The sequence below is a fragment of the Orcinus orca genome, chromosome 15, assembly GCF_937001465.1.
Source record: "Orcinus orca chromosome 15, mOrcOrc1.1, whole genome shotgun sequence".
Lineage (NCBI taxonomy): Eukaryota > Metazoa > Chordata > Mammalia > Artiodactyla > Delphinidae > Orcinus > Orcinus orca.
In genome coordinates this window covers 67,002,773-67,029,579 of record NC_064573.1, presented here as the reverse complement: position 1 = coordinate 67,029,579, position 26,807 = coordinate 67,002,773, and the positions used below count along the sequence as shown (strand labels likewise).

The window sequence follows — 26,807 nt, the reverse complement described above, 5'->3', positions numbered from 1 at the left end:
GGGCATCACGGGCACCTGGGCTACATGAGGAAACGGGCCAGGCAGACCACAGCCACACTAGCCTGAAAACCCAGTACCTGCCACTCAGCAGAAAGAAGCTCTGGGTAAAGACCGGGCCAGGGGCTGGCAGCAGAGCATCCTGGAACATGGCATTTGGACAATCCAGCAGCTCCTCCTCTGCACTGACCCCCAGGAGGAGGGCCCGGTGGGGACACTACCACTGGGCTTCCTGTCGAACCAGTTGCGGGCTTTCTGTAAAGGTTGGGGGCCCACAGGGTGTCCCTGAGACAGGACTGAGCAACCTACCCAGTCACCAAAATGGTCCTTGGGCCTGCTCGTTCCTGCCCCTCCTCCCTCTCCACTACCCTGGGTATTGCCAAGCCAGATGCTGGGGAGTTGCCCTAGACCCCCTCACTCTACTTCTAACCCAACCCCCCACCAGCCAAAGTATGAAACTGACAATGTCACCCTCTGCTTCACACCCTTCCATGGCTCCCCAGCACTTGCAGGGCTGACCCCAAACTTCTCAGTGAGGGCCATCCCTGGGCCATGCAGGTCTGCTCGGCCCCAGCTCATCGGCCATGGCCTAAACCCCCTCCCGCTAGACCCCTTCCCCTCAGCCCTCTGCAATCTGCACACAACATCTGTGGGCTCCTCAGACAGGCCTGCTCTGTCCGCTGTCCCCTGGGAACACTTAATTCAGGGTTTGGCCACCTCCTCTTCCTTGCGCTGTTCTCAACTTGGATTTCACTTCCGTGTGACACCCCCACCCCAAGCTCCACTGGGTTGAAGGCCCCCTTGGTTTCCCCTGACTCTGAATTTCTCCCATATGACACTCTAACTGCCTATTTAATTATCCGTCTCTCATCCTGCAGTGAGGTCCATAAGGGCAGGGCTGAGTCCATCTTGGTCACACAGGCCCAGAGGCTCAGCAAAGACTAGGGTAAGTAGGGCTGTATTTGCCCCAAGGATCAGAGCAGTCATCTCCTCCAGAGACTGGGGCTGGGGCCTCGGCGGGCATCTAGGGAAGGCTGGCCTAGACGTGTTCTGGGGCCAAATGTCCCTCCACTCCCTGTGGGTCTGACCCGGTCAGGTCAGGCCCGTCCCAGGGGCTGCAGTGGAAGGATACAAGGCTGACGAGGCCTGCTGCAACAGGCTGATGTCATCGGCCACGGGGAAGAGCGCATCATAGTCCCGGAGGAACCTGCCAGAGAGAGCGCAGCGGGGGTGGGGGGAGAGGGTGTCGGGGAAGACAGGGCTGGAGCCACAGGGGCTGGTTTGCTGAGGGCCACTCCCTGTGTCTGCTGCCCAACCATAAATGCCAGAAGCTTAGACCGTGGTGAGCACATGGCAGGGGCTCTATTACGTAAGGTCTCCTGGGGCTGGTGGGAGTGCCACGGGCCCGTCCCAACTCAGCTACACGCTCACCTCTTTTCCTGCAGCAAGGAGCTGAAGATCTGAAGGAACTCTTCGATGAAGCCCTGAATGTTGTCACAGCTGGAACAGGACACAGGCAAGATGAGCTCATTCCATGCAGACAATCTGCAGCTCCCTTCCTCGCCCGCTCACCCCACCCCTCTGCCAGGCCTCCAGCCAGTTGGGGGAAAGAGGCATTTTTCTCAGTTTCCCATCTTTGCTCAGCAACCCTGGAGCAGGGGAGGGACAAGATGAAGTGAGGGAAACGCCTTTGCTGGGCTTGGGGAGGGAGCTCTTCCACCTGGGTGGGGCAGTGGCTCCCGAGTGTTTACCTGCTTTCTAGGACTGGGAGAAGGCAGATCTGGTTCAGGAGGATGTGAAAAATCTCCAGTAGCTTCTTCCTGGAATGGGAGAGCCTCTGCCACAGGTCACCTAGCAGCCTTCGAAGGCCACAGAGAAAAAAGAAGTAGATTTGAGAGGCAAAAAGGGCACCGAGGGAACTTCTTTCCAGCATTTGCAGGTGCCCCTTGCCCCCCAACCCCTGCCCCCGCCCCCAGGGGCTGGGAAAGCCTCACAGTTTGCTGTTGACAGCAGTTGGCAAAAGGCTACAGGCTCTGAGAGGCCGGCTGGTTCCAGGGCCACTTCTCAGCTCAAACAGGCGGTCAGGAACCAGCAGGTCAGTAAGAGCTTAGAGCAACAGCTGAAGGGAAAAGGCTTCAATACAGAGGCCGGGAGGCCATTAGGTAGGGAGGCACCAGCCAAATCCGCATGGTCCGTGGTCCCACCCCCTTGACTTAGAGATGGGGATGCCAAGGCCCACGGAGGGCAGGGCCCGAGCTGGGGCTTCTCTCTCCCACAACAATACTCTTAGTTTTGTCCCCGCCTCACTTGCTATCTTCAAGCCTCCTCTTCTTAATTGCAGACTCCAGTTCGGAAATTGCTATTTCGTAAAAGGAAGCTAGCCTGTGGTGGCACATGTGGGTAAAAGGCTGGATTAGCTCACAAATATCACACTTCATTAGAAAAAGCAAAGCAAACTCAAGGGAGTGGGAAGGCCTATTTCTTGCTCCCAAGTTGTCACCACAGTTTTCTCCCGGGACCACCCTGGCTCTTCCTGAAGTTCACCCCAGATTGTCCCACAGTGGCTGGTCCTAGGAAGAGCCTTGTGGGAAATGCCCTGGAGCTACTTCCACCCAGGACTCACTGGGGTTTGAGGAACAAATACAAGGTGACTTTTTTCTTGCTCAAAAACTGCCAGCAGCTCCCTACCTCCTATGACATCAAAGTGTAACTCCTCTCTGGTACATCCGTACCTGGCACAGTATAGCCAACCCTGCTTCTCACCTCAGCAACCTCACAGCCACCCCTTCTCAACTCAGATTTAAACTCTCCATCCCCTAAATTAGGAGATTGGGATTAACATACACACACTACTATATATAAAATAGATAACTAATAAGAACCTACTGTATAGCACAGGGAGCTCTACTCAATGTTCTGTAACAGGGCTTCCCTGGTGGCGCAGTGGATAAGAATCTGTCTGCCAATGCAGGGGACAGGGGTTCGATCCCTGGTCTGGGAAGATCCCACATGCCGCAGAGCAACTAAGCCTGTGCATCACAACTACTGAGCCTGTGCTCTAGAGCCCGCGAGCCACAACTAGTGAAGCCCGCGCACCTAGAACCTGTGCTCCACAACAAGAGAAGCCACTGCAATGAGAAGCCCGCGCACCAACGAAGAGTAGCCCCCGCTCGCCACAACTAGAGAAAGCCCACACGCATCAACGAAGACCCAATGCAGCCAAAAATAAATAAATAAATAATTTTTTTAAAAATTCGGAAAAAAAAATTCTGTAGCAACCTATTGATATATGGGAAAAGAATCTGAAAAAGAATGGAGATATATATATATATATATATATATATATATATATATATAACTGATTCACTTTGCTGTACACCTGAAACTAACACAACATTGTAAATCAACTATACTCCAATAAAAATTTCAACAAAAGCAAAAACAGAAACTCTTCATCCCAGCCACACGCTTCCTGATCACGCTCACCCCTGTGATTACTCCTCCCCGGAACTAGATGCACAGCACTCAGAAGATCGTGTTTTTACAACTTAAAATGCAGCTACCTCTCTTCTGGGGTGTAATTCTATCTCTGAACATCTTAGGCTTCCCAAAGCCAGAAATGCAGCTGACGTGCCTAGGACAGTGCTGAATCTGCAGCAGGCACCCTGTAAACATCTGTCTGTCAATCGGCTGGCTGCTGACAACTTTTTCCTAGTGCAGTGCTGTGCGTAGCAGAGGGTAAGCCGGCCCAAAGAGGCAGGCCTTTCGAGGCCCACAGCATGGCACCCAGAAGACGACAGAGAGGGTAGTTTGGCTCAAGCAGAGTCAGGCGTTGCCAGGATACACTGCTGGTGGGAGGGTTAACTGAAACAACCCGTATAGAGGGTGATTTGGTGAGATCTGTGAAAATTTTAAATGCATATACCATCTGTTCCCACAATTCTACTTCTAGGAATTTATTTCTCAGATATACTTATAAAGAGGTACATAATGACCTGTGTACAAAGTTATTCTTTACGGCAATTTTTTTTGTAATAGCAAACAGTTGGAAAAAACCTAAATCTCTGGGGGCTGGTGTCCCACACAACGGAATTCTACCCAGCCATACCAAAGACTGAAGGTGCTTTATGCATAGATGTACATTAAATTTAAAAGTAAAATGCAAACAGTACATACAGTCCTCATAATATGCCAGTATATTAAATATTAAAAAGAGGGCAGGAGATTTATAATGTGTATATTTGCTTATATGTGCATATTTATATGCATATCTCTGGAAAATTCCACCAAAAAAACTAACCCGATGCTTGTGTGTGAGGAACAGAACTGGGGAAGGGGGAAAGGGAGGCTTTTCAATGTGTATTTTATACTTTTTGAGTTTTGAACCATGTGAATGCATTATTCGTTCACAGAATTAAAGGACAGAAAGAGAGGAGGGCTGAGAAGGTTGTTCTGAGAGAGATTAGCTAGAGGGCTGTTTGGGGAGGTAGTCCCTTGACCAGAGTCCTCTGGGACTGAGGGGCTGCTTCGCTCAGCGGGTGTTCCTGGCCTCCAGCACAGTTGGAACAGGCTGAGCCAGCCCCAGGCTGTTTGTGGGTCAGAGGCAGTGTCACTTGCCAAAGGCAGGGTCACTCGCAGTCAAGAGTGTTTTCTTTTCTTCCTCCTCATCTTGAGATGGGTGGAGCTGCTCCCCTGCCGCCACGGGGTACCTCGCAGGAAAGTCAGCTCTTCCAGAAATGACCCTCCCATCTCCAAAGACCCTTTCCAAAGCCATCTGCGCCATGTTTGGGAAGATGCTTTCACAAAATGGGAAAATGCTTATGGTGAGTGAAAATAAGTCTAAGAACAGCATGATCTCTCATAGAGATTTTCATTTCCTACCTTTGGGGATTTCCCAAAGTTCCTACAAGCATTTGCCACATTTACCATGAGAAAAGATACCTTTCAAAAACTGTGACAACATTTTTAAGAGTCCCATCCTAACCCCTTCCTTCTGGGGAAAGTGTGGATCAGTGCTTTATTCTAACGGTCTCCGGGAGGCTGATCAATCTTCATGTCTGATTTTTGTGAGCTGAGGAGAACCAGGCGGGCTCAGGGCACCAGCTGCCATCTCTGGCACATGCCAGGGCTAGATAAATGTTTTGTTGAATGGGTGAGCAAATGACCGAATGGACAGAGGGCTGGGTGGACGGAGCTGGGCAGCTCCCAGAAGCTCCTGCAAACGGTGGGGAGAGATGCCTGGCAAGAACAGCCAGAGGCCACTGAGAACAGGGCAGCCCACCCCCACCTTCTGCCATTGCCAGGCAGTGTGCCAGTTACCAGCTCACCCCCTTCTCACTGCACATGGAACAGATGCCCACGGTGCTAAGTGGGCAAAGAGGGTCTCCCTCCCTGCCCCGTATCCCCCTTGGTATCTTTCTTCATCACAGCAGGATCTTTCTATGAGTTATTTGGATAAAAGCCTCCAGGGCCTCCCTCCTGCCTGCCCAATAAAGGCCCCACTCCCTGCCAGCACACATCAAACCAAGTCTGACTTCCCTGGAGCCCTCTCTGGTTGTCGCCTGCTCCCCACGCCCACACCCGCCCCTCGTGTCACACTCCACTCCCCTGTTCTCCCCGGAACACACGCTGGGCCTCCGCAGGCTTCACTCCGCCAGCCTGAATGCGCTTCCGGCCATGGAAACCTTTCTCTGCCTGGAAGGTTGCTGTTCATTCTTAAGACCTCATTTAAGGGTCGCCCTGAAACCTTCTCTTATTTCATCAGATAGAACTTTGCTCCCTCGTCTGTGTTCATAATTCGGCCCCAACTGCTGGCGCCACACGGGCGCACATCTGCTCACATCCTCACGTGTGCTCTTCCCTGGGCTGGAGGCTGAAGTCCTCAGCCCGCTCCTTATCATCTGTCACTCCCTGTGCCTGCCTGTGACAGGGGGTCTGAAACAAAACGGGACTGAATTGAAACTGCCCGACTCTTGGGTTGGTGTTTTTCTTCCTCCTCTCCCCTGTTCTTAGCCCCAAATAGCAGTGCTTCTCAAATGCAGCCTCCACACAGGCAGGAGCTGGAAGAGGGCCTGGTGCATCCTAAGCACCCAATAAATACTTGCTGAACGAAGATGTGAACTCCAACCTCGACTTCAACAGCCAGAACTACCTCTGTACCTGTAACAGAAGTCGTGTTTCTGGAAGGTTGGGCAAGCCAAAGGGAAGATATCCAGAAAGGCCCAGAGTGTGGTGCAGGTATCACAAAGGTAGAGAACGATGTCCTTTAATTCCTGTCGCCAAAGGAAAACACTGCATTATTCTCCTTCGCCCCCAGGGACAACTCTGTAGAGGGTCTGAGACAAAGCTGACAAAGCTGGGGGTCCCCAACAGGCAGGTGAACGCTGGAGGTCCCGGGCAAAGACTGGCTTGTCCATCTCTAGAAGGACGATCTGGGGAGCTCAACCCAAGCCTTGGGTCTTGCTACTGTAGTTCCAACAGATGCACAGCCGGGGATCTCTAGGGTGACTTCTAGCTCTGGGCTAATACGATTCTCTCTCTCTCTCTTTTTTTAAATTAAATATATATATATTTTTTGATGTGTACCATTTTAAAAGTCTTTATTGAATTTGTTACAATATTGCTTCTGTTTTGTTTTGGTTTTTTGGCCGCAAGGCAAATGTGGGATCTTAGCTCCTCAACCAGGGATCGAACACGCACCCCCTGCACTGGAAGGCAAAGTCTTAACCACTGGACCGCCAGGGAGGTCCCCTGGGCTAATACGATTCTCTCTTGGAAGTTGAAGGAGAACCCATCCCTGAATCTGAAGACAGCGCCTGAGGTCCCGCACAGAAAGTACATCCCAGTGAGGACAAGAATAGCCCACCCTACTTTCCTTAGAGTTTGAAGCGCCTGTACAGAACAGGGAGTGCATCCTCATAGGCTTCTCTGATTCTCACGATGACGCTAACAAGCAGGCTGGGATCTCCATTTTACAGATGAGGAGACTTATCTGTAGAGACTTCTCTGCGGTTCAGAGGGGTAACATGCCCTGCTCCCACAGCACTCGGTGTGCCCTTTTCTGAAACACTTGTTTAAGGCCTGTTCTCTCACGAGATCGCAAGCTCCAGGAGGGCAGCTCACAGCTGCTTCGTTCCTCCTCTAACTCTGGTGCTTAACACAGGGCCAGACGCACGTCCAGGTTCCTTAAACATTTACCTCCCATCTGGCATCCCCATTAGATTCTGAGTTCCATGAGAGCAGGCGCCGTGTCTGCTTCTGCTCACTGCTTCACCTTCACAGCCCAGCCTGGGGCCTGGCACGTGCTAGGGGCTCCTCCACGCAAATCGGCGCGGTGGATGAAAGGCTCAATGAATAACGTACCCAGGAACCTGTCCACCTGAACTATGTGAAGACTAAACCTCCATCCTGTTCCCTCCGCTACTCCATAAATGAAGCTCCCAGTGAAAAGGCCTGCTGAAACGCTCTAAACCTGTGTGATGGGAACAGCTGCTGGTGGGGTTGGGGTAAAGGGCTGTGAGCAGGGGAAGAAGCTGCTGGGCCTTCTACTGGCCAGAAAGAAGCTGGGCTGAAGGGCAACCTCACCAGGAGAGGCATGTCGCTGGGGGTCAGCCGGCCCCTCTCCTCAAGCTTCTGGGGTGTGGTGCAGGCCCCGTCCCCTTGCAAACCACAATGCTGGAGGATATTGCTGAAGACCTGTGAAACACAAGAGATGACTCTCCCACATCCCGTCGAGCCAGCAGCTAGACCCCCATCCTGCAGCTAGCGACTGGTGATCTGAAAACTGCTTTGGAATCTTTAGAATATATGCCAGCGTTCCTGGGACACCAGCTGAGACAGTGACCTTCTCAGAGAGCGGGGTCAGAGTGGAATCTGTGTCAAAGTGGAGTAATGGGGGCATCCTTCTTGAAGGATTGTGGTGAGGATTAAAATGACAAAATGTATGTAAATCCTATGGATATTACCTGGATAGACTGGACAAGTGTATGGTGATGAATATTTAAGAGTTACAGTCAGTAACATATGTTTTTGGATCCCCTGGAGATGGCAATTTATGGGAACTATATTGAAATAAAAGACAAATCAACAGTGAGGGGAAAACAGAGCCCATCATAAAATCATGTAAGTATTTAACTGATGGTGCTATATTTTAAGTATGCTAGCATGTAAAATTCTAAGAGTTACTGTGAACAGTGGTTATCTCTTGGTGGGATTATGGAGGGAGATTAATCTCCCTCTTTCTGTTTTTTTGTTCTTTTTTTAAAATTTTCCAAATTTTCTACAATGAACATTATTTCATCTGATTTGAGAAACGTATAGGGGTATACTTAGAGGTAGATGGCTGTTGACAAACAACACAAAATGCACCCCAAGCTCTTTCTGTATGAGTGCTGGACAGCCCTTAGATTTCAGTCCTGTTCAAGAGAGGAAAGGATGAATTCAAAGGAGTGAGGTGAGGGGTGCAAAAAAGTGACAGTCTGGAGGTGAATCTGGGGTGGCGGGTGGGGGGGATTTCTCCCAGACTCTTCCAGGAAAGTTGAGAAACATCAGCAGGTAGGAGAAAGGCTCTGCCTCCCCTGGGCAGGGCTGAGAGCCAGCCAGTACCTGAAGGATGGTGGGCATGGTTTCATCCAGGTCATTATAGTAACTTGGCTGTTGGAGAAAGATGTTTCCTGAAAAGAGAAGAGAAAGGTAGGAATTGGGAAAAGACAGTAGGGGTGGAGAGGACACAGTACAAATGGTTGCCAGCATGTTCTGTGACCTTTCTCCCCTTTCCTAAGCCTGCCTGCACTAAAGCAGTCCTGGCCCCGGGCCCCGCTGGCACAGAGCTTTGGCCCAGCCTAGAAACTTCCCCAGGGTGAGGGAGGGACCTTGCTCAGTACAAGTTAACCTTTTAAGCACCTCTGCCCAGCGAATTACGTAAAAGACCCTCCCTGGTCAAACCAGCTCACCCTACCATCCCCAGGGAATGATCACACTTGGGCACTGTGCTTTGTATGACAACACTGGCTTTGTAAATAGGAGCTAGTCATCCAGGAAAATTAGGAGACAGGATCACTCTGCTCAAGAAACCTGGGTGCTACAATCCAGGAGTCTTGCCAGGCCACGCCTCTAGTAATGTGAGGAGATTCTAGGGAGAAATTTCTCTAGAAATTCTCCTACCCTCTGCTTTTGAATCTGCTAGCCATACTAATCCCTACTCCAAGGTGAGAGGCCTGCCAGGGACCTGGAGATAGATTTACCGCACATTTGCACTTATTCCTATAAAATGAAGCCCCTCTCCAAGTGTTCACTATCCTCCAAGTGCTGCTGCTGAGTGCGGAGGTTAGAGCATATGGTAACTGGAACAGAAACCAATTGTCCTGGCTGCCCAAATGGGTGGCGGAAGGGGGGAGGGAAAGAGGATCACAGCTAGCTGGGGGACAGGATGCAAAATGCCACTGCCCTTCAGAAGAGGCCTGGGTTCCTCATCCCACTACAATCCCAGGACCTAAGGCTGGCTGACTGTCAGGGTGCTCTGACCTCTAGGTGTCCTCTGTCTTTGGGCAGGTCTGTCCTCGGTTGCCTTAATGATAACCCTGCAGCCCTCACTCTATCCTGGATGATTTGAAAATGAATGAGGTCAAAGGCCAGATGGGGCTGGGTGAGTAAGCAAGTCACTAGGTGGCTGGACTTTCTGTAAACACCTTCCTGGAGGCCGCTTCATTCCTTGATTCCAGAAAGCTGAGTTTTACCAGCAGGAGCTTCCTCAGCACCTCCCATCTGACCCCTCAACCTGTGAAGGTACTCCCTGACCTTCTGTGCCCACCTGCTCCTGACAGGCGGGGAGTGACTGAGCTGTCTCCCCACCCACCTCTGCTCTTCCTCATAAAACCCTCCTAGCAATATCCTCAAGGGCAAGTTTGAACTCCTGACCACGGCACAAAGGGCCTGTAAGATCTGGCTTCTGCTGGCATCTCCGGCCACCCTCTTCCCATCCCTCGAATTGCATTCTTCCCTCACACCATCCTCAACCTCACACAACGAGCCCTGTCCCCTCCCTCTGCCTGCAGTGACCTCCCAGAGCTAAGTCCACCATAAGGCAGATGTCACCCTCTCCAGGCAGAGTCTCCTGACCCAGGCATCAGGAGCAGGTCTCCTCCCATAATTCCCAGGCCACACAGTGGTCCTCACCACTCCTGGACCACCGGGAACAGGGGAAGGCACTCTTTCATAATCCTTCCCATGCTTAGGCCTGAGTAACAGGGATATTTTATAAGCATCAAAACAGATCACATTTCACAATCTACCCTTGAGGTCTTTGGAGTCTCCTTCTCCTTTATCTGATTCCAATGACATTGAAGATCTGACTTTTGATCTCTTAAAGAAATAATTTAAAAAGAAGGGACAGGAATGGCCTCCCTTGAAATATCCCTTCTCAGACTGAAGCAGTTCAGAAACCCAGGGTGGATGCAAGGTATTGTCAAACAGATCAGTGCTGTCCTCCACGGGGCCAAGGGCTCATATACTCCTGCTCTGGCAAAGCAGCTCCAAGAGAGTCTAACTGAAGGGCCCTGCTTTCACAATTACACTTGCTGATTCACAACACCAGCCTTAAGGTTGAAAAAAAAGCAGGAGGCAGGGACAGGGCAAGGACTGGGCTTCTGCCCAAAGGACAGTTGGCCAGTTCCCTTGCTCCCCCCTTGTCTCCTTTGTCAACCCTCTTCCAGCTGATCTGCTTTGCTCACGAGCTTCTGTGGTGGAGAAAGTGAAGGCTGCCCTTGCTGTGTCTCATGTCTTCTGCTCAAGGGTTGGAAAGAGAGCTTGTGTGTGTGTGTGTGTGTGTGTGTGTGTGTGTGTGTGTGTGCGCGCGCGTGCGTGTTGAAGGGTGTGGAGAAGGGGCCTGCAGACGGAGAGCCAGACAGACAGACACACACACACAATATGAAGGGGCTCCTGATACCTGATCCTGCCCTCTTTTCTGTGAACCAGCCTCTGTGAGCCAAAGAAAGGGCTCTCCTTAATAAGCCAATTTAGGGTTCTCAATCTAGGGATGAGAATATTCTAAAACAGCTCAAACTCTATGAGGGAGTATGTTTTCCTGGAGACAAGCTTTCATCTGATTCTCAACGGAGTCAGTGACCTAAAAGATTAGGAACCCTGGCAACAGGCGGAGCTCTCTCACACCACCCTTGCTTGTCTGGAAATGCGGCCAGACAGCATCTCTGCCTGGACCCTCACAGCCGTCTACAGCCCACGGACCTAATGCTGCCCTTGCCTCTACTTACAACCTGCTCCCCCACCTCAAGTTTTCTCCAGATTCGTTAAGACTCCTCCCTCCAGCTGACCTCACTAAGCCCCGCTTTACTCCCAGATGTGTCCTTTTCTGCCCCAGCAGCCCAAGCAGGCTCTCACATTCAAACCCACGCTGAAGCCCTGGCCCCCTCCACGGGCTCCCGTCACCACCCTCCCCACCTGCATGCTGCCAGATTAACCTTGTCGCCAGATGGCTCCCCACCCTGCTCCAAGCTCCTAGATGCTCCAAGCTCCTAGAGGCTCCCACAGCCTCGTCACAGTAAGAGCTCGCACTTACCAAGTGCCTGTAACGTGCCAGGCTCTGTGCTGAGCACCACCTCATATTTAATCCCCACAACCATACTACAAGTTGGTCTTCCCTTTCTTCAAGTGAGAAAACTCAGGCTTAGAGTGGCTAACTAACTTGGTCAAGGTGACACAGCTGGGACTAGAGCTGTGGATTGGGCAATTCAACTCTAGAACCTGCCTTCTTAGCCTCCAAGCGATACTGCTCCCCAAGTGCCAAAGCCTGGCGTGGAGCCCTCCTTGATCCGGCCCCAGCTTCCTCCCCTGGCTCCTGCGCTGCCCTCCCAGAATGCTCCACTCCAACCAAACCGGCCTAATAATTGTTTCTCTAGCTAATCGTGCCTGCTTTTGTGCACTCATCCCAACCTCTGTCTAGAGTATAATTATTAAGGGTCTTTCCCGGGGAAAATAAAAGAAATTAACTGATGATCAGGCAATAATTAGATTTGAATGAGAAACCAGAGGTCGTTCCAATGAAAAGCTGGATATGAAATTTCATACACATTATGCTCTAATATGTTTTAAAAAAAATACAAAGAGAAAAGAGTAGAAGGGAATAATCACCAAATCATTGTCTCTGGGTGCAGGAATTTAGTAATTGCTTTCCTGTTTCTTTACACTTTATATTCTTTCAAAATTTTCTAAATTAACATATATTACCTTTATTATTGTGGTGGGGAGGTAGGAAGGAAGGGAAGAAGACATTTCTAGGGATAACTGAGCTCTGTAACTGGGCACTTGGAAGTCTCTATCTTATAATCTCAGGGTGAGGAGTGCTGACAGGGGTGTCCAGGGTGAGTAGCTCTCCGTGCCAGTCCAATGCCATGAGTGGCTATTCAAAAATGAGTCCACTGTGGCACTGTTCCCTCTGTAACTTCCCAACAAAGCTTCCGGCTCTGAGTGAACCTTCCAACCCATGGCCTCCTGATGGGATCCAACTGCTGATGTCTGTTCCCTTCACAAGCCCAAAGGGTCCTCCCTGAACTCTGCCCCCATCTGTTCTCAGCAGCAATGCAAATCTTGACATTTCTGAGGCAGCCCCATCACCCCTGAGGCAGGGAGTGGCCAAGGGTGAGAGCCTGAGAGTCAGGCCCAAGTGACATAAATCCCAGCCTGGCTACTCGTTAGTCACGGCCTCTCAGGCAATTCCCTGACATATAACCTCAGTTTCCTTAACTGTAAATGGGGATGATGACACCACTGACATCACAGGGCGACTGGGAGGATCAACTGAGATGACATATGAGGAGCATCCGCAGAGTCACCAGTGAGCACTCAAATAACCGTTAGCTGTCGCCACCGTTCTTACTCTCATTGCTGAAGCAAACTCCCCGACTCCTTCGATTGTTTGACACATGGCCTAATGCTGACTCCAAGATCCTGGAGCAGCTGCGTGATGCCCATTTTTGTCTCCACTCCCCCACCACCACTTAGTCACTTCTTTCAGAGTTGACACACACGTCCACTAAGACATTTCCAAGCACCACCCACTGCTGCTGCTCTGAATCCCCCTGTGCTCATCCGGGCGCCCGCCTTTGGAATTTGGGGGCCATCTCTGTGCCCCCCCGCCCTGCCGCCGTCAGGCCACAGCCCCTACTCACCTATCATCTTCTGCAGCAGCGGGGAGTTGCCTTTTCCAAAGAGCACGCAGAGGTCCAGGATCTTTGGGATGTCAAACAGGAAGTTGTTGTAGAGGATTTCTCCAAAAGCAGAGGGGGAAATGAAGTGATCCTAAGGAACAGTGCAGAAAGCATGAGAGACTTTCCAAAAACATGTGCATTGCAGGGTAATAGCAAGCTCACAAGAAACAACCTTCAGGTCCATCAGCAGGGGCCTGGCTAACAGAAGCAGCTCTGTCCACACCGCGGACATGTCTGAGCCTCATGGACTGACCTGGAGCAGTGGTCACACTTCATCTTAATGTAAACAGAAGCAAAAGCTCACTATAAAACCATCAGCTGGGGAATCATTCTAAAATATTTATGTGTAAATCACCATGATGTCTGGGATTATTTAAAATACTCCAAGAAAAACAGAAAACTCAGGGGGAGGGAGCAAACAAGATGTCTATACCTGTTGAACCCAGGTAATGGGTACATGGGAGTCATTATACTTTTGTGTATATTTGAAAATTTCCATGTAACAAGTTAAAAAAACAAAAAAGCAAGATACTATTTTTAAAATAAATATGTGCGCACACACACACACATTGAAAGGAAAAAAGTTTCCTGAAGGAACATGCACCTTGACAGTGGTCATTTTGAGGGGAGGGAGTTTTGTGGATGACTTTCATAATCTACAAAATATTTCTGTTATGTTTGAGTTGTTTAGAGACAGCATTATTATTTTTAAAATCAGGGGGAAAAAAGTAAAGGTTTTTAAAAAGCACATACGAGTCCCTCTAAAAACTCAGAACCAATGTATTCGCCCTCTGACGCACAAGGAGGGCATAGTCACGCGCCACCTGGCACAGGGCCTTCGGCTCCCCATCGATGAAAACATTGGGTGTAACGCAGGCGACCCGGTGACTTAGAGGATAAGGGAGGTGGCACAGATTTCTTCCCCAATGGTGGGAATAAAAGCAGAGGGGAGACAGAGGAAACATGATACTTCCAGAGCCTTCCTTCCCAGGGCTGAGAGCCTGGCACAGAGGTGTCAGGTGGCGGTGGTGACCTGTCACGGGATCCGGGGCTTACTTTGGATTCCTTGTGAGTGGACATGCGAAGGAAGGTGAGAAAAACACTTCGGTGGAGGCGCTTCTCCATGTCAACGACCTCAGGGGCCGGGGCCACCCAATCGTCGAACTTTCGGGGGACATAGTGCAGGTAGGAGTCCAGGCACTTCTGCAGAGTCTCGTCGAAGACAACCTAAGCCAGGCGACAGAGGACAGCAAGGGCTCGTCACTGAGGCCCAAGGGCGTGTGGGTGGACTGTGCAGGGCTCATGGCCCATCAGCCCTGGCCTGTGGCAAACACTCCAACCCCAAGGGACCGAAGAGGTATAAATGAGCCGAGGGCTAAACACGAGTTTCTAAAAATGACGTGTTGGAAGGCGTTGTGTAAACATCACTAAGACTGTGATACAAGTCAGAGCAATCCAAACCACAATTTGCTGTTAAGGATCCAGTGTAAGAAGCAGAGAAAAAAAGCATCTCCTGGGAGAGAAAAACAACAGCACCCAACCAATGGCATGTCATGTGCTTTGTCTTAGCGTGAATTTTGATAGAATGTTACCTGGCACCAGAATTTATCGTGAGGCAGGGCCAGGAGCCAGTCGAGGTCATTGGCTACGAAGGTGGCGCGTTCCAGGTACTCCTCCACTAGGGCGGGAATGTTGTCTTTAGGGGGCGGTTTGTATAACACAAAATACCGGTCTGCCTTCTGCTCGGGGTGCTACGGATCCAAAAACCACGTGTTAACGTGGCAGAGGTTAGTCAGTGAGGGCCCATTTGCCAACCCACAGCAATGACAACACTGGGCTGTTCCAACCAGTGACCCTCAAGCATAAAGAACTGAGTGTCTCTGACAAAGGGGGCTTGGTTGCAGCCAGGGAACACCAGGCGGGCATTAAATACCATGTTTTTTGGAGAATATTTAATGACATGGGGAAAGGTTAAGGGAAGAAAAAGCAGGACACAAACCTCTCTATTTTATAACCAGTTTGGGGAGTAAAAAAAAAAGTACACATATTTAACACATTCACACACTGGTACAGATTTTTTTTTAAAGTGTGTGTGTGGGGGGCAACCCCCCAAAGCTCACAGTGGCTATCTCTAGTGGAAGGGATTATGACTTGACTATATTTTCCCATTAAAAAAAAGAACATGTATTATTTTTTAAATTATTTTTTAAATCATACAAGTGAGGCATGAGCATCCTTTCTTTCAAAAACTCACAATAGTACAGAAAGGTGAGTTGCCTGGCCCATACCCCCAGCCCGTGTGTCAACCCAGAGGTAACCCCTCACCATTCCCTGAGCATCCTCACAGACCTTTTCTAAGTATTTACATTAAAATGTGCCCATATGAGGCATTTCTTTGGACCCATTTTCATCTTTCTGACACAAACAGTATCATACTGTACATATCACGTGCTATACCTTTTGTATAATCAGAAAAAAACCTCAGTATTTTTTTTAAAAGATGCTAATCAGGTAATTGCAGGTCTCAGCTTAGCATCACAAGCTCTCTCTTCCAACCCTTACCTTGCCATGAACAAATCTTACTTTGTTCACCATAAAGAAGAGAAGATGAGCTCAGTTTTCTCCTCTGACTACATAAGGGCTGCTTTCTCTTGGGGAGGGGGGGAGGTGATAACAGGAAGAAGGCTGGGCTGCGTCTCAGCTATTATCAACCACAATCCACCCACTTCCAGGTCTGTCAATCCAGGGGGCACAGGAAAACCACAGCTGATTGGTCAGTCTCCTCGAGAACCACCTACACCTCCCAACTGCCTAACGCAAGTTTGCAAACTGTGGAGTCTTTGAGTCCCGCAGGATTCCTTGGGGGTCACCTGCCAGGTGGGTCTTCAGGACCCCTCCCATTTAAATCATAATTTATACAAAAGGAATCCTGCTGCCTGAAACAAATCCAAAACTACTCTCTAGGCCCTAATTTCATCTCCTTGGTTTTCGAGTTCCCCTCCTGCCTTTGTCTGTTGACATCTCACCTCTTAGGTCACTTCTCAGGCCAGGCTACTCACCCCACTCACCCAACAGACACACACATACACACACCCCTGAGAGTCTACCTCCCTACAATCCTACACATTTACTGACACCCTGCTGCGCACATGAAGAAAGGCATCCTCTACAGAGGGGAAGATGCACATCTAAGCTATCAAATGAGCACAACACAGACAGCTCAAACCCGGCAGAGAGACTGTGAGAGGGCAACAGGTGATTAACTGCGCCTGGAGGACGAGGGGCCGCTTCCCAGGGCCGGCAGAATCTGAGCTGGCCCTTGGAGGATGAAAAGGATTTTTAGGTGGAAAACACAGTATTTTTATGGAGGCATAAAAATGGGCCATTTAAAAAAAAAAAGGGTACAGACTGCACCAGGTGGTGGGAGATGGATTTGGAGGGAGAGATGCTGGAAGGATAATAAAAGCCGTCACTCACGGAGGACCTGCCCTGTGCCGGCTGCTGAGTAGGCCTGTCCCCCAGCCCATTTCTTTTTTACCTAGAACAACTATTTCAAAGGGAGACAGTATTCTCCCCATTTTACAGAGGAGGAAACCAAGACTCAGTCAGATTCAGCAACTTTGCCAAGGTCACAGGGCTAAGGAAGCAATTGAGGCAGGATCTGAACCAAACCTGACACTGCAGACCTACTAAATGACCTAAGGTACCACGTGTCACCCTGGTCTCACTGCTCATCCTTCTCACCCCAGCTCTGACCTCACCTCCTCCAGGAAGTCTCCCAAGTCCCACCCTGACTAGGTTAGGGGTTTCACCTGGGCTCCCCAACACCTGCACTCTATGCTTCCCCGACTGTAGCACTTGTTAAACTGTATCAGAAGTGCTTGCAGATCCGTGGTTGCTGTGGAAGGGGACAGAGGAAGGGACAGATTATAGGGGGGGCACCAGGACACTTTCAGGAGTAGTAGAAATGTTCATTATCTTTTTTTTTCTGGCCGCACCACACAGCATGTGGAACCTCCCCGACCAGGGGTACCAGGGATCGAACCCGTACCCCCTGCAGTGGAAGTGCAGAGTCTTAACCACTGGACCACCATGAAGTCCAGAAATGTTCATTATCTTGATTATGGTGATGGTTTCATGGGTGTATGCAGATGTCAAAACCAATCAGATCGTATACTTTAAATAAATACATGCAGTTTATTGTCCTCCAATGATACCTCAATAAAGTGATACAAAAGGGAGGGCCTGCCTTCTCCTTCTCCCCCAGTACCCTGCAGGTCTCTGGAGGGAGTCTGAGTCTTGCTCACCACAGCAGTCCCAACCCCTAGAACAGTGCCTGGCATCGAGCAGACTCTCCATGTACATTTGCTGATTGAACAAAGGAATGCATGGAGGTAATGAAGGACCAGATCCTGTCAGGGTCTCTGAAGGACCTTCAATGCCACGCTCAAGAGTAGGGGCCATTGGGGGACTTCCCTGGTGGTCCAGTGGTTAAGACTCCATGCTCCCAATGCAGGGGGCATGGATTCGATCCCTGGTCAGGGAACTAAGATCCCACATGCCGCATGGTGCAGCCAAAAAAGAAAAAAAAAAAAAAATGAGTAGGGGGCATGGAAGATTCCAGGGCAAGGAGCAGCAGGCTCCAACTGTATCTTCCACTCTTCAGGCCTGGCTTAGGTCCCACTTGCTGCATGAAGCTTTCTGAACATTCTCTGCCCATCAAACTTCTGCTCTGTTTATCCTGATAAGAAACTATTCTGGACTGTTCTCCAAATGCTCCACTTATACGAGTCTTGTCTTTCTCAAGAGCCCATTCACCCACTTTGGCCCAAGACTTGATTTCTTTTGGATCTTCAATAGTAAGTATGTGCATCTGCACAGTAACTACTCAATAAACATTAGCTTCAGCTATCGCTCTGCAGAGGCAGCATGATGGCTGTCCCTTTGCTGGAGATCTTCTTCTCCCAAGTTGGGACTAAAGAGACAAATACAGGGCGGGTACATCTCTGAGGACAATCTTTCAGGAGCTTCTGGTGGCCTGCAGCACAGCCAAAAGACTGCTCCTCAATCAAACAGCTGTCTTCCTTAGCTCGTCCCTCTTCCCACCTTACACCCCATTCATAATGCCGCTGTCACCGTCACAGCTGTCATCACCGTCTTCATTGAGTGCTCACTATGTCCTAGGTTCACTGCTAATTCACAGGCATCTCATTTAATCCTCACAACCACCCCAGCAAGGCTGGTTCTACTGTTACCCTGTTTTGGATCCTGAGGCTTAGAGATGTTAAGTAACTTGCCCAAAGTCACAGGGCCAAGTCTGTGTGACATTAAACACAAAGCCGGGCTCCTTAACTCTGCTTCCACCCCAGGTGGTTTGTGTAGGAGTCAGGCTCTCAGGAGTCCAGGCCAATAGACACAGGTCCTCCTGCCAGGTCCATCCTCCTCCCATTGCTCTGCCCGGCTAGTGCTTACTCACCCTTCAATACCCAGTTCAGGATCCCCCTCTTTCTGGAAGGAGTTCCTGGCAGTGTGTGCTCTCCCACCACCCTAAGACCTCCCCGTACCCATAAACCCCGCTGGTCTGGATCAGCAGCCTGGACTTCCTTCCCTCATATCCTGATCATGCTGCAGAGAACTACCAGTCTGCTTTCTCCCCTCAAGGGCAGGAACCATGTCTTTTCTCTTTGTAGCTCCAGTGCCTGTCACAAAGCGTGGCTAGGGTCCTTGACTCATTTACTGAATGTCTCCTGAGAGCTACTACGTGCCTGGCACTGGAAAACCAGAACAAAGGGAAGGGCCCGGTCCCTGCTCCCACGGAGCCCACAGTCTAGCAGCCCAGGTGTCCAGTACGTGGGGAAGGACTGAGGTGGGAAATCAGACCCAAGGAACCCGTCTCCACCAGCGCCGACCAACAGAACCTCTGCAGTGACGGAACTGCTCTAGACCTGGTCCGTGCTGGCCAATACAGTAGGCTCTCACCACATGGGACTATTTTAACCTAAATGAACTAAAACTAAATTAAAAATCCAGTTCCTCAGTTGAACTAGCCACAATTTCAAGAGCTCAACCACCACACGTGGTGAACAGCTAACATATTGGACAGAACAGTTCTCAATTTTCTGATCAATAACCCCCTTACATAAAAAGATTATGAATACAAGGATATATTGCACAACACAGGGAACACAGCCAACATTTTATAACTATAAATGGAATATAACCTTTAAAATTGTGAATCACTATGTTATACACCTGAAACATATAATGTTGGACATTGACTCTACTTCAATTTAAAAAAAAGTTATAAAAAAGAAACAAGAGGCTTTATAGCAGAAAGGTTAAGCCTACGGGCTCTAGGGGCAGCCTAGCTGTGTTCCCATCCTGGCTCCCCTAATTTTCCAGTTTTATGACCCTGAACTTTTAGTTTCCTCATCTGTAAAATGGGGACAACCAAAATGCCTACTCAGAGGGCTGTGGTTCGGCTTACATGAGATAAATCCAGGTGAAAGGTTTGGCCAAGAGCGAGTGCTCTATAAATATTTTTTTAAATTTTTATTTATTTATTTACGGCTACATTGGGTCTTCATTGCTGTTGCACGGGCTTTCTCTAATTGCGGCAAGCAGGGGCTCCTCCTTGTTATGGTGCACGGGCTTCTCATTGCAGTGGTTTCTCTTGTTGTGGAGCACAGGCTCTAGGCGTTTGGGCTCAGCAGTTGTGGCTCGCGGGCTCTAGAGCACGGGCTCAGTAGTTGTGGCACACGGGCTTAGTTACTCCGTGGCATGTGGAATCTTCCCCGACCAGGGCTCGAACCTGTGTCCCCTGCATTGGCAGGCGGATTCTTAACCACTGAGCCTCCAGGGAAGTCCCCTCTATAAATATTAAGTACTATTATTAGAGAGTAGTTAGGAAATAATAGGAAGCCATCCAGAAAGCAGGAAATAAAACACCAAGCTCGTTTCCCACAATTTTACTCAAGCTCCCAGAAAATACTTCCTCCCACCTTGTTCAAGTAAGCTCATATTCTTGGGAAAACAGCAAGGGGGTATGGGGACTCCAGTCCCCGCGTCTGTCTCCTTCTCCAGCACCCTGGCACCTCTCTGCGGCTCTAATCTCTCCCCGCAGCTGGTAATCGGCATGCTCACAGCCTCCTTAATTTTCAGTCTCACAAGCCCTGCCAGGTCTGTGTGTGGCGCTTCTCAGCCCGTTCAGAACTGACCTCTGAAATCAGTGTGCCCCGCCAAAGTGGATAGCAGCTGGGACAGCTCTGAAAAAGGCCCATCCGAAACCTGAGCACCTCCCACAAGGTCCAATCCCCAAACCCAGCTTTGGGCCAGCCCCACTGCTAGGCCAGCTCAGGCTGAGTCAGAACTGCCATCAGACTGATTCAAAATGAAATGCTTTGCAGGCAAGGTGTGGGGTGGTGACATGGAAAATACCACTCAAATTCAAGCTGCTCGGAAAGGAAACTTCTACTCTACGCTGGGCCTGGAAGGACCTAATAGCGTCCCGACTACTGAATTACAGACTGTGGCCCTTGGGTCATTCTAGAACAGATAAAGAAGGAATTTACTTTTTGCTTCTGAAATTGCAAGAATGATAATATCAGGCTGAACGGCCTCAAGGCACCGGCTCACCAGCGCTGGTGAAGTCCTCAGCTTCCCTGTCTTCAGGTCCTTGTGGGTGATCTGGAGTTGGTCCAGGGGCAGAGCTGGCATTGTGCTGCATTGACCCTCCTGAAAGGAATATGGATGGGAAGAAGACAGCAGACACAGAGGCTCCTGGGGGCAGGGGCCTGCATTGGGGCTGATCCCAGAGCCAGGAGAGAAGCTTCAACCTCTGGCCTCAAAGGCTTCAAAGGCCTGCTTCCTGTACCTACTAATCTAGACCAAAGTGACTTTTTTGCCTAAAGCAGCAGTTATCAGCTGAGGAGGAAAACACTCCCCAGGTGACTCCTGAAATATTCCCACCCAATTTGAGAAGTACTGGTTAAAAGTACCTAGATTATCTTTATTATGGCTCCAGGTCCGTGCCCTCCTTGGCCTGTGAACTCTGTGAAGACAGTACCTGGACTCTCCTTCTCTTGCTACCTTTCCTGTGACAAGCATAGGCCTGATACAGAGGTGGCTTCATCAAATATTTCATGAACAATTGAATATGAGGATACTTTTCTTACCACTCTAACCAGATTTTAAGTCTTTTGAGGGTTGGAGCCATGGGCCTTTCTTCACTTGCAGAGGAAGTTAAGAGTTTACAACCTTTCTAGGCTTCAGGGAAGAAGGACACGGATAAACAGAAGGACCAGGGAGGGCAACAGAATTCACAGAAAACTGCCAGAGCAAGCTCCTTTCTAGAGAGGCACAAACTGGCCTCAGAGTCAATGAGCAGCAGACACCACGTCTCCTGTCTTCCCATCCAATGCTCTTTTCTCAATACAACTTGGCCTGACCTGCGGAAGGACATGCGTATTGGCTGAATCATGGCACAGAAGTGACTCAGGCCTCAGACATGCCACAAAAGGCCAGCACAGTCTCAATGAGGACATGAAGACATATCAAGGCTGGGATGAGGAAATCATCACCTCCTGAATCCTCGCAGAGGAGCTGAGGGGCATGGTCAGCCATGAGTTACTGGAGTCCCAGCTCTCAGATATTAGGCCTGGCCCTGGTGTTATGAAGACAGACTGATAAAGCAGGGTCTCTGCCCTGGGGGAGCTTCTGATCCAATAATAATAATGACAATAGCAGCGGTGGAAACATGCTTCTCATGTGCTGGTGCTCTTCTCAGTACTTTTCAGCATGAACTCGCTTTATGCACCTTAAGTTGCTTTACATGTATTAATGCTCGTAACAACGCTAAGGTTGGTACTATTATTACCTTCATTTTATCAATGAGGTAACAGAGGCTTGGAGAAGATAAGAAACTTGCCCTAGGTCTCAGAGTTAGTGGCTGGTGAAGCACGCTGGCTCTTAACCATTCGCTGTACTGAGTCTAGTGCACTTGAGCTGGTGGGGGCTGTGGCTGTCGGAGAAGCATTTCTAGAGGAGTGCCTGAAGGCTCAGGAGAGCCTGAGTTGAGTCTTGAGAGTGGAGACTGGCCAGGGAAGAAGGATGTCCCAGGCAGAGGAAACGGCAGGAGCAAAGGTAAGGAGGTAGGAAGCAGCTTGGTATACGAGGAACCTTGGTTCAGCGGCTGCTTTAAAGACTGTGAAGATATCCATCTTCACATGGGATGCAAAGACAGAGGTCCAGTCTGTCTAGTCCTCGAGGCTTGTTCCAGCTCTAGGATCGCAGTGGATAGTGGATCAGACACATGGTCCCTGTGTCTGAGCTTTCATCTTTCACCTTTGCAACATGTAGATAACACCATCTGTTGTATATACATTACTTCTAATCAAGTTACTATCTTACTAGCCTTTTGCAATAACCCAGATAAGAACGACAAGGATTATTATGCTCAGATGTCCTAAGAGGGGCCCTGATTTGCTCAGGTAAATACGTGAGTGGCCAAGTTGAAACTGAAGCCCAGCTCTTGTGCCTGGACACTTGGGTCTCTTGTGCTGATGCTAAAAATACTTCTTTCCTAACCCCTCAGTGATGCTGGGAGGGCAGCTGGAAACATCAGTGGTTGGCTCACCAGTGCAGAAGTCACAAGCCCAGTCCTTTCCATACTTACCTTCCAAAGACAGTAGTGGGAGTGTCCAGTGTGGAGACCTAGGGTGGGGAAAGAGTCATAATGAGGAGGCGGCTCTCCACCCTTATAATTCTAGGCCCCATAGTTCAGGCCTAGACAGGTAGAGACAGCACCTGCTTTTGGAAGAAATCTACTCCTACAAGCCAGTGCCTGTAAGGGTAGTTCAGACCCAGGCTGGTGTGATGGTTGAAAGAAAAGTTTATAGTTCTACAGCCTGGGTTCAAATCCTGGCTCCATCCTACCCATGTTGAGACCTTGAGACAGTTCCTTAACATCTCTAAGCCTTGATTTCCTCATCTGTAAAATCGGGATAATAACAGCACATAATCTCATAAGCTCTCAGGGTTGGCATGAGAAGTAACCAGTACTAAGTCATCAGGATAGTACTTGGCATATAATAAGCACTCAGTAAAGTTCACTTGTTGTTATTATTCAAGTCCCAATCATAAGCAGAGCACTTTGGGCTTCCTCAGTTACTCGACAAACACTAACTGAATACATTCTGGGTCCTGGGCATGTAAATGACTATCATTCCGTGTAGTTAGAGCTGTAACTGGAAATTTCCAGAACAAGCACAGCAGAGAAAGGAAGGATGTCACAGAGAAGATGACTTACAACCTGGCTGTTGAAGGATAGGAGGAAAAGATGAAAAGGAAGGACATTCCAAGCAAAGAGCAAGCATGAGTAAAAGGCTCAGCGCCTGTGGCTCTGAAGGAAGAGGGAGACATTTGGGATGGCTGAAAACACAAGGTCAGAGAGGGGGTGACAGAAGTGGAGAGAAGAGGTTGGATAAGAAAGATGCAGCCATGTTAAAAAGAGCCTCAAATGCTATGCTGAAGATTTTGGCCTTTCATTTGAAGGCAGTGAGGCGTCATTTAAGTAGAGGAGAGACACCATCAGAAAGAGAAGATAATAACTTGGTGCAGGAGAGGCCTTCTTTGAACCACTGGAGAGCAAACACTGTGTTCAATAACTGTGTTAATAGGCCATTCAAAGAGTTTTTGAGTACCTACTATGTGCCAGGCATGGAAGCCTGCCTGGAGAATCCTAAGGTGGGCAAGTAACAGACCTGATTCTGCCTTTCATAGAGTTTACAGTCTTGATGGTTAAGACAGATATGAACCAGACAGCCATACAAACAAGTAAAACTCAACACCGTGAGTATGCTATGCAGGTAAGGCCCTTGGGACTATGACAGCATTTAACAGAGAGAACTAACTTGAGGGAGAGAGGATGTCAAGGAAGTTTTGAGTTTTCATCTCAAGTATGAATAGAAATTAACTAGGCAACGACTGGACTCTAAGTTCCAAAAGGGTAAGGACCATGACCATAATGATATCTGTGCCCCACCAATGCATCCTCAGTGCCAAGCAGGGCAGTAGATGCCACAAATTAGGAAAGGGCCCCATATTGACCAATTTCAATAAGTCCTGGGAGCATCCCCAGGGATGCTGCTGCCTCAGTTTCTGTCTTCACCCTTCTGGTCTCAATTCAATATTACTCTTCTCAGAGACCTTACCAGACTACCCTATCTAAAGTATCCACTCCCCTAGTTACTGTCATATCTTTAATTACCTAGCGCATTTATTTGTCGTTGACTGTCTCCGCTCATTAGACTGTAAGCTCCATGAGGGCGGGAGCCTTGTCTGTCTTGCTCTGTTTGTATCCCCAGTACCTAGATCTGTGCCCGGCACATAGAAGGCGCTGGACATATATTTGTTGAACGAATTAATGAACGCTGAGGAAACTGAAGCTCGGGGTGAAGTGGGAGGATCGTGACTCGTCCAAGGCCAAGGTCACTCTCGGGCCGATCCTCGAATCCGAGACTCTAAGCTCTGGCGGCCTAATTGGGCGGGGGTCGGTGGAGGGGTAGGAGGAACGGGGCGACTCGCGGCCCCTGGGGCAGTGTAACGCTTGGCCCTGCCGTGTAGGCAGGGAGGCCCGAGGCCGCGTAAGGCACGGCTGCGGCCCTTCCCAGGCCCGATGCCCCACATCCGGCAGGGCCCAGCCACGCACTCACCTCGGCGGCTCCACTGCCGGCGCTGTACCGCCGCCGCCACAGCCGCCGCGGTCCACGATGACAGCTCCCACAGCGCCGGCACTTCCGGGGTCAAACTGCGATTCCGCAGGCGCAGACAGGAAGCCTCGGCCCGGCCCCGCCCCCGAAGCCAACTGCCGCCGGGAAGCCGGGCCCGGGGCCACGCCCCCAGCCGCAAGACTCTGACCCCATTAGGAACAGCCCACTGTCCCCCGTTAGCTCTCTTCTTGCTTTTGCAGAGAGAATGGAAGGTGGGCGGAGAGCAGGTATGGTTCCACCTCTTGGAAAAAACAAGTATGGTACCTGGGTTCTTAGGATCCCAGGCTTCCACCTCCTTCCTTAACCTACTCATTCATAATCTCAAGTCCAGGAGGAATTCTGCAGCTGAATGCTGCAAGCTGTGTCAGAACACTGAATGCTTCCCTTTATTGACATCATTTTTTCAGGCAAACTGAACATCCAGTGATATGGAAGGGACAGGAGAAAAGTGCCAGTAACTCCATGTTTTTTTCTTCTGGCATCACATCCATTGGCCACACAGGAAATATAATTTGTATCTTTGTGGTTGGTTGGAAGACAATAATGTGTGGCAGCCTTTGGTACAGAGAAAGCTTAAAATAGGACTTCTGGCAAAAGTGTATGGATTGGTCTCATCATTCCCGATGGGTATTAATATCACTGAAGTTTTAGAGCTAAATAACATGACTATAAAAAGAGAAAAACATCCAATAAGACACCTGACTTCTCTAAACATGTCTCAGTTTCCTCATCTGTCAAAAGGGGTCATTGATACCCACTTCATCATCATTAGGAGACTTAATGAGATAATACAGACAATAGCAAGCACATAGTAGGTGCTCAAAAAATTGAATGGAGAGAAAGGAAGAAGAGGAGGAAGGGAGGAAGGAGACTCCCTATCAGTTGGAGTGTTAACCCTTATACATATATATATATATATATATATATTTTTTTTTTTTAGCGGTACGCGTGCCTCTCACCGCTGCGGCCTCCCCCACCGCGGAGCAGAGGCCCCGGACGCGCAGGTCCAGCAGCCACGGCTCACAGGCCCAGCTGCTCCGCGGCACGTGGGACCCTCCTGGACCAGGGCACGAACCCGCGTCCCCTGCATCGGCAGGCGGACTCCCAACCACTTGCGCCAACATGGAAGCCCTAACCCTTATGTTTATTTCATCTTTGTTTTCTCTTCTTTGCCTGAAAAGATTAGTGAGGAATGTGAGCTTCCAAAGGAGGCATCCTTGTCTGAGCTATCATATGTCCAACTGAAATGAAATTAAAAAGCCACTATAGGGACTTCCCTGGTGGTCCAGTGGCTAAAAATCTGCCTTCCAATGCAGGGGTTGTGGGTTCGATCCCTGGTTGGGGTACCAGGGATCCCACATGCTGCGCGGCAACTAAGCCTGCGCACTCTAGTGTCCGCGCACAAGGAAAGATCCCACATGCCGCAACGAAGATCCCGTGTGCTGCAACTAAGTCCCGATGCAGCCAAATAAATAAATAAAATTTTAAAAAAAACCACTTTAACAGGAGAAACCTTAAACCATGTATTAGTTACACACAAGTATGGAGGAATGTGGGGGCCTCTATTCTCTAAATTAAAAGAAACACAACAACAACTAACTTACTTTAAGAGCAATTATTTGGGTTGGCAAAGGAGGCGAGTGTCTGTGGTGCTCATAATCAGTCAAGTCTAGGGATAACTAAAGAGAAAAACTGTCAGGAGTTGGAGCTAGAAAATCAGCACAGGAATATCTGGGACTGAGTCCCACCTGGCCCAGATGCTCTGAGTCACCTAAAATGAATCAGTATTGCCTTTGTGTTTCAATCCTCCAGCAAGTGTGTA

The 26,807-nt window shown here is 49.5% G+C and overlaps 1 protein-coding gene across 5 annotated transcripts in view; it reads right to left on the bottom strand.

The window, feature by feature from the left end:
• The window catches only part of ASCC2 (activating signal cointegrator 1 complex subunit 2), a 41,534-nt gene extending 16,511 nt beyond the window's left edge, over positions 1 to 25,023 (bottom strand). The window contains exons 1-13 of one of the 5 annotated variants that reach the window (XM_012538209.3): positions 24,929 to 25,023; positions 22,891 to 22,928; positions 20,853 to 20,951; positions 14,810 to 14,968; positions 14,274 to 14,444; positions 13,179 to 13,308; positions 8,602 to 8,669; positions 7,582 to 7,692; positions 6,157 to 6,269; positions 2,305 to 2,379; positions 1,749 to 1,856; positions 1,429 to 1,497; positions 1,130 to 1,204 (exon numbers count right to left, since the gene is read on the bottom strand). In XM_012538209.3, the coding sequence (XP_012393663.1) occupies positions 1,130 to 1,204; positions 1,429 to 1,497; positions 1,749 to 1,856; positions 2,305 to 2,379; positions 6,157 to 6,269; positions 7,582 to 7,692; positions 8,602 to 8,669; positions 13,179 to 13,308; positions 14,274 to 14,444; positions 14,810 to 14,968; positions 20,853 to 20,933 (1,160 nt within the window). In that variant the 5' untranslated portion in view covers positions 20,934 to 20,951; positions 22,891 to 22,928; positions 24,929 to 25,023. The remainder of the gene's footprint in view (positions 1 to 1,129; positions 1,205 to 1,428; positions 1,498 to 1,748; positions 1,857 to 2,304; positions 2,380 to 6,156; positions 6,270 to 7,581; positions 7,693 to 8,601; positions 8,670 to 13,178; positions 13,309 to 14,273; positions 14,445 to 14,809; positions 14,969 to 20,852; positions 20,952 to 22,890; positions 22,929 to 24,928) is intronic. The other 4 variants (XM_033412900.2, XM_012538210.3, XM_049697747.1 and 1 more) reach the window with 4 other exon arrangements.
• Positions 25,024 to 26,807: the final 1,784 nt, after the last annotated feature.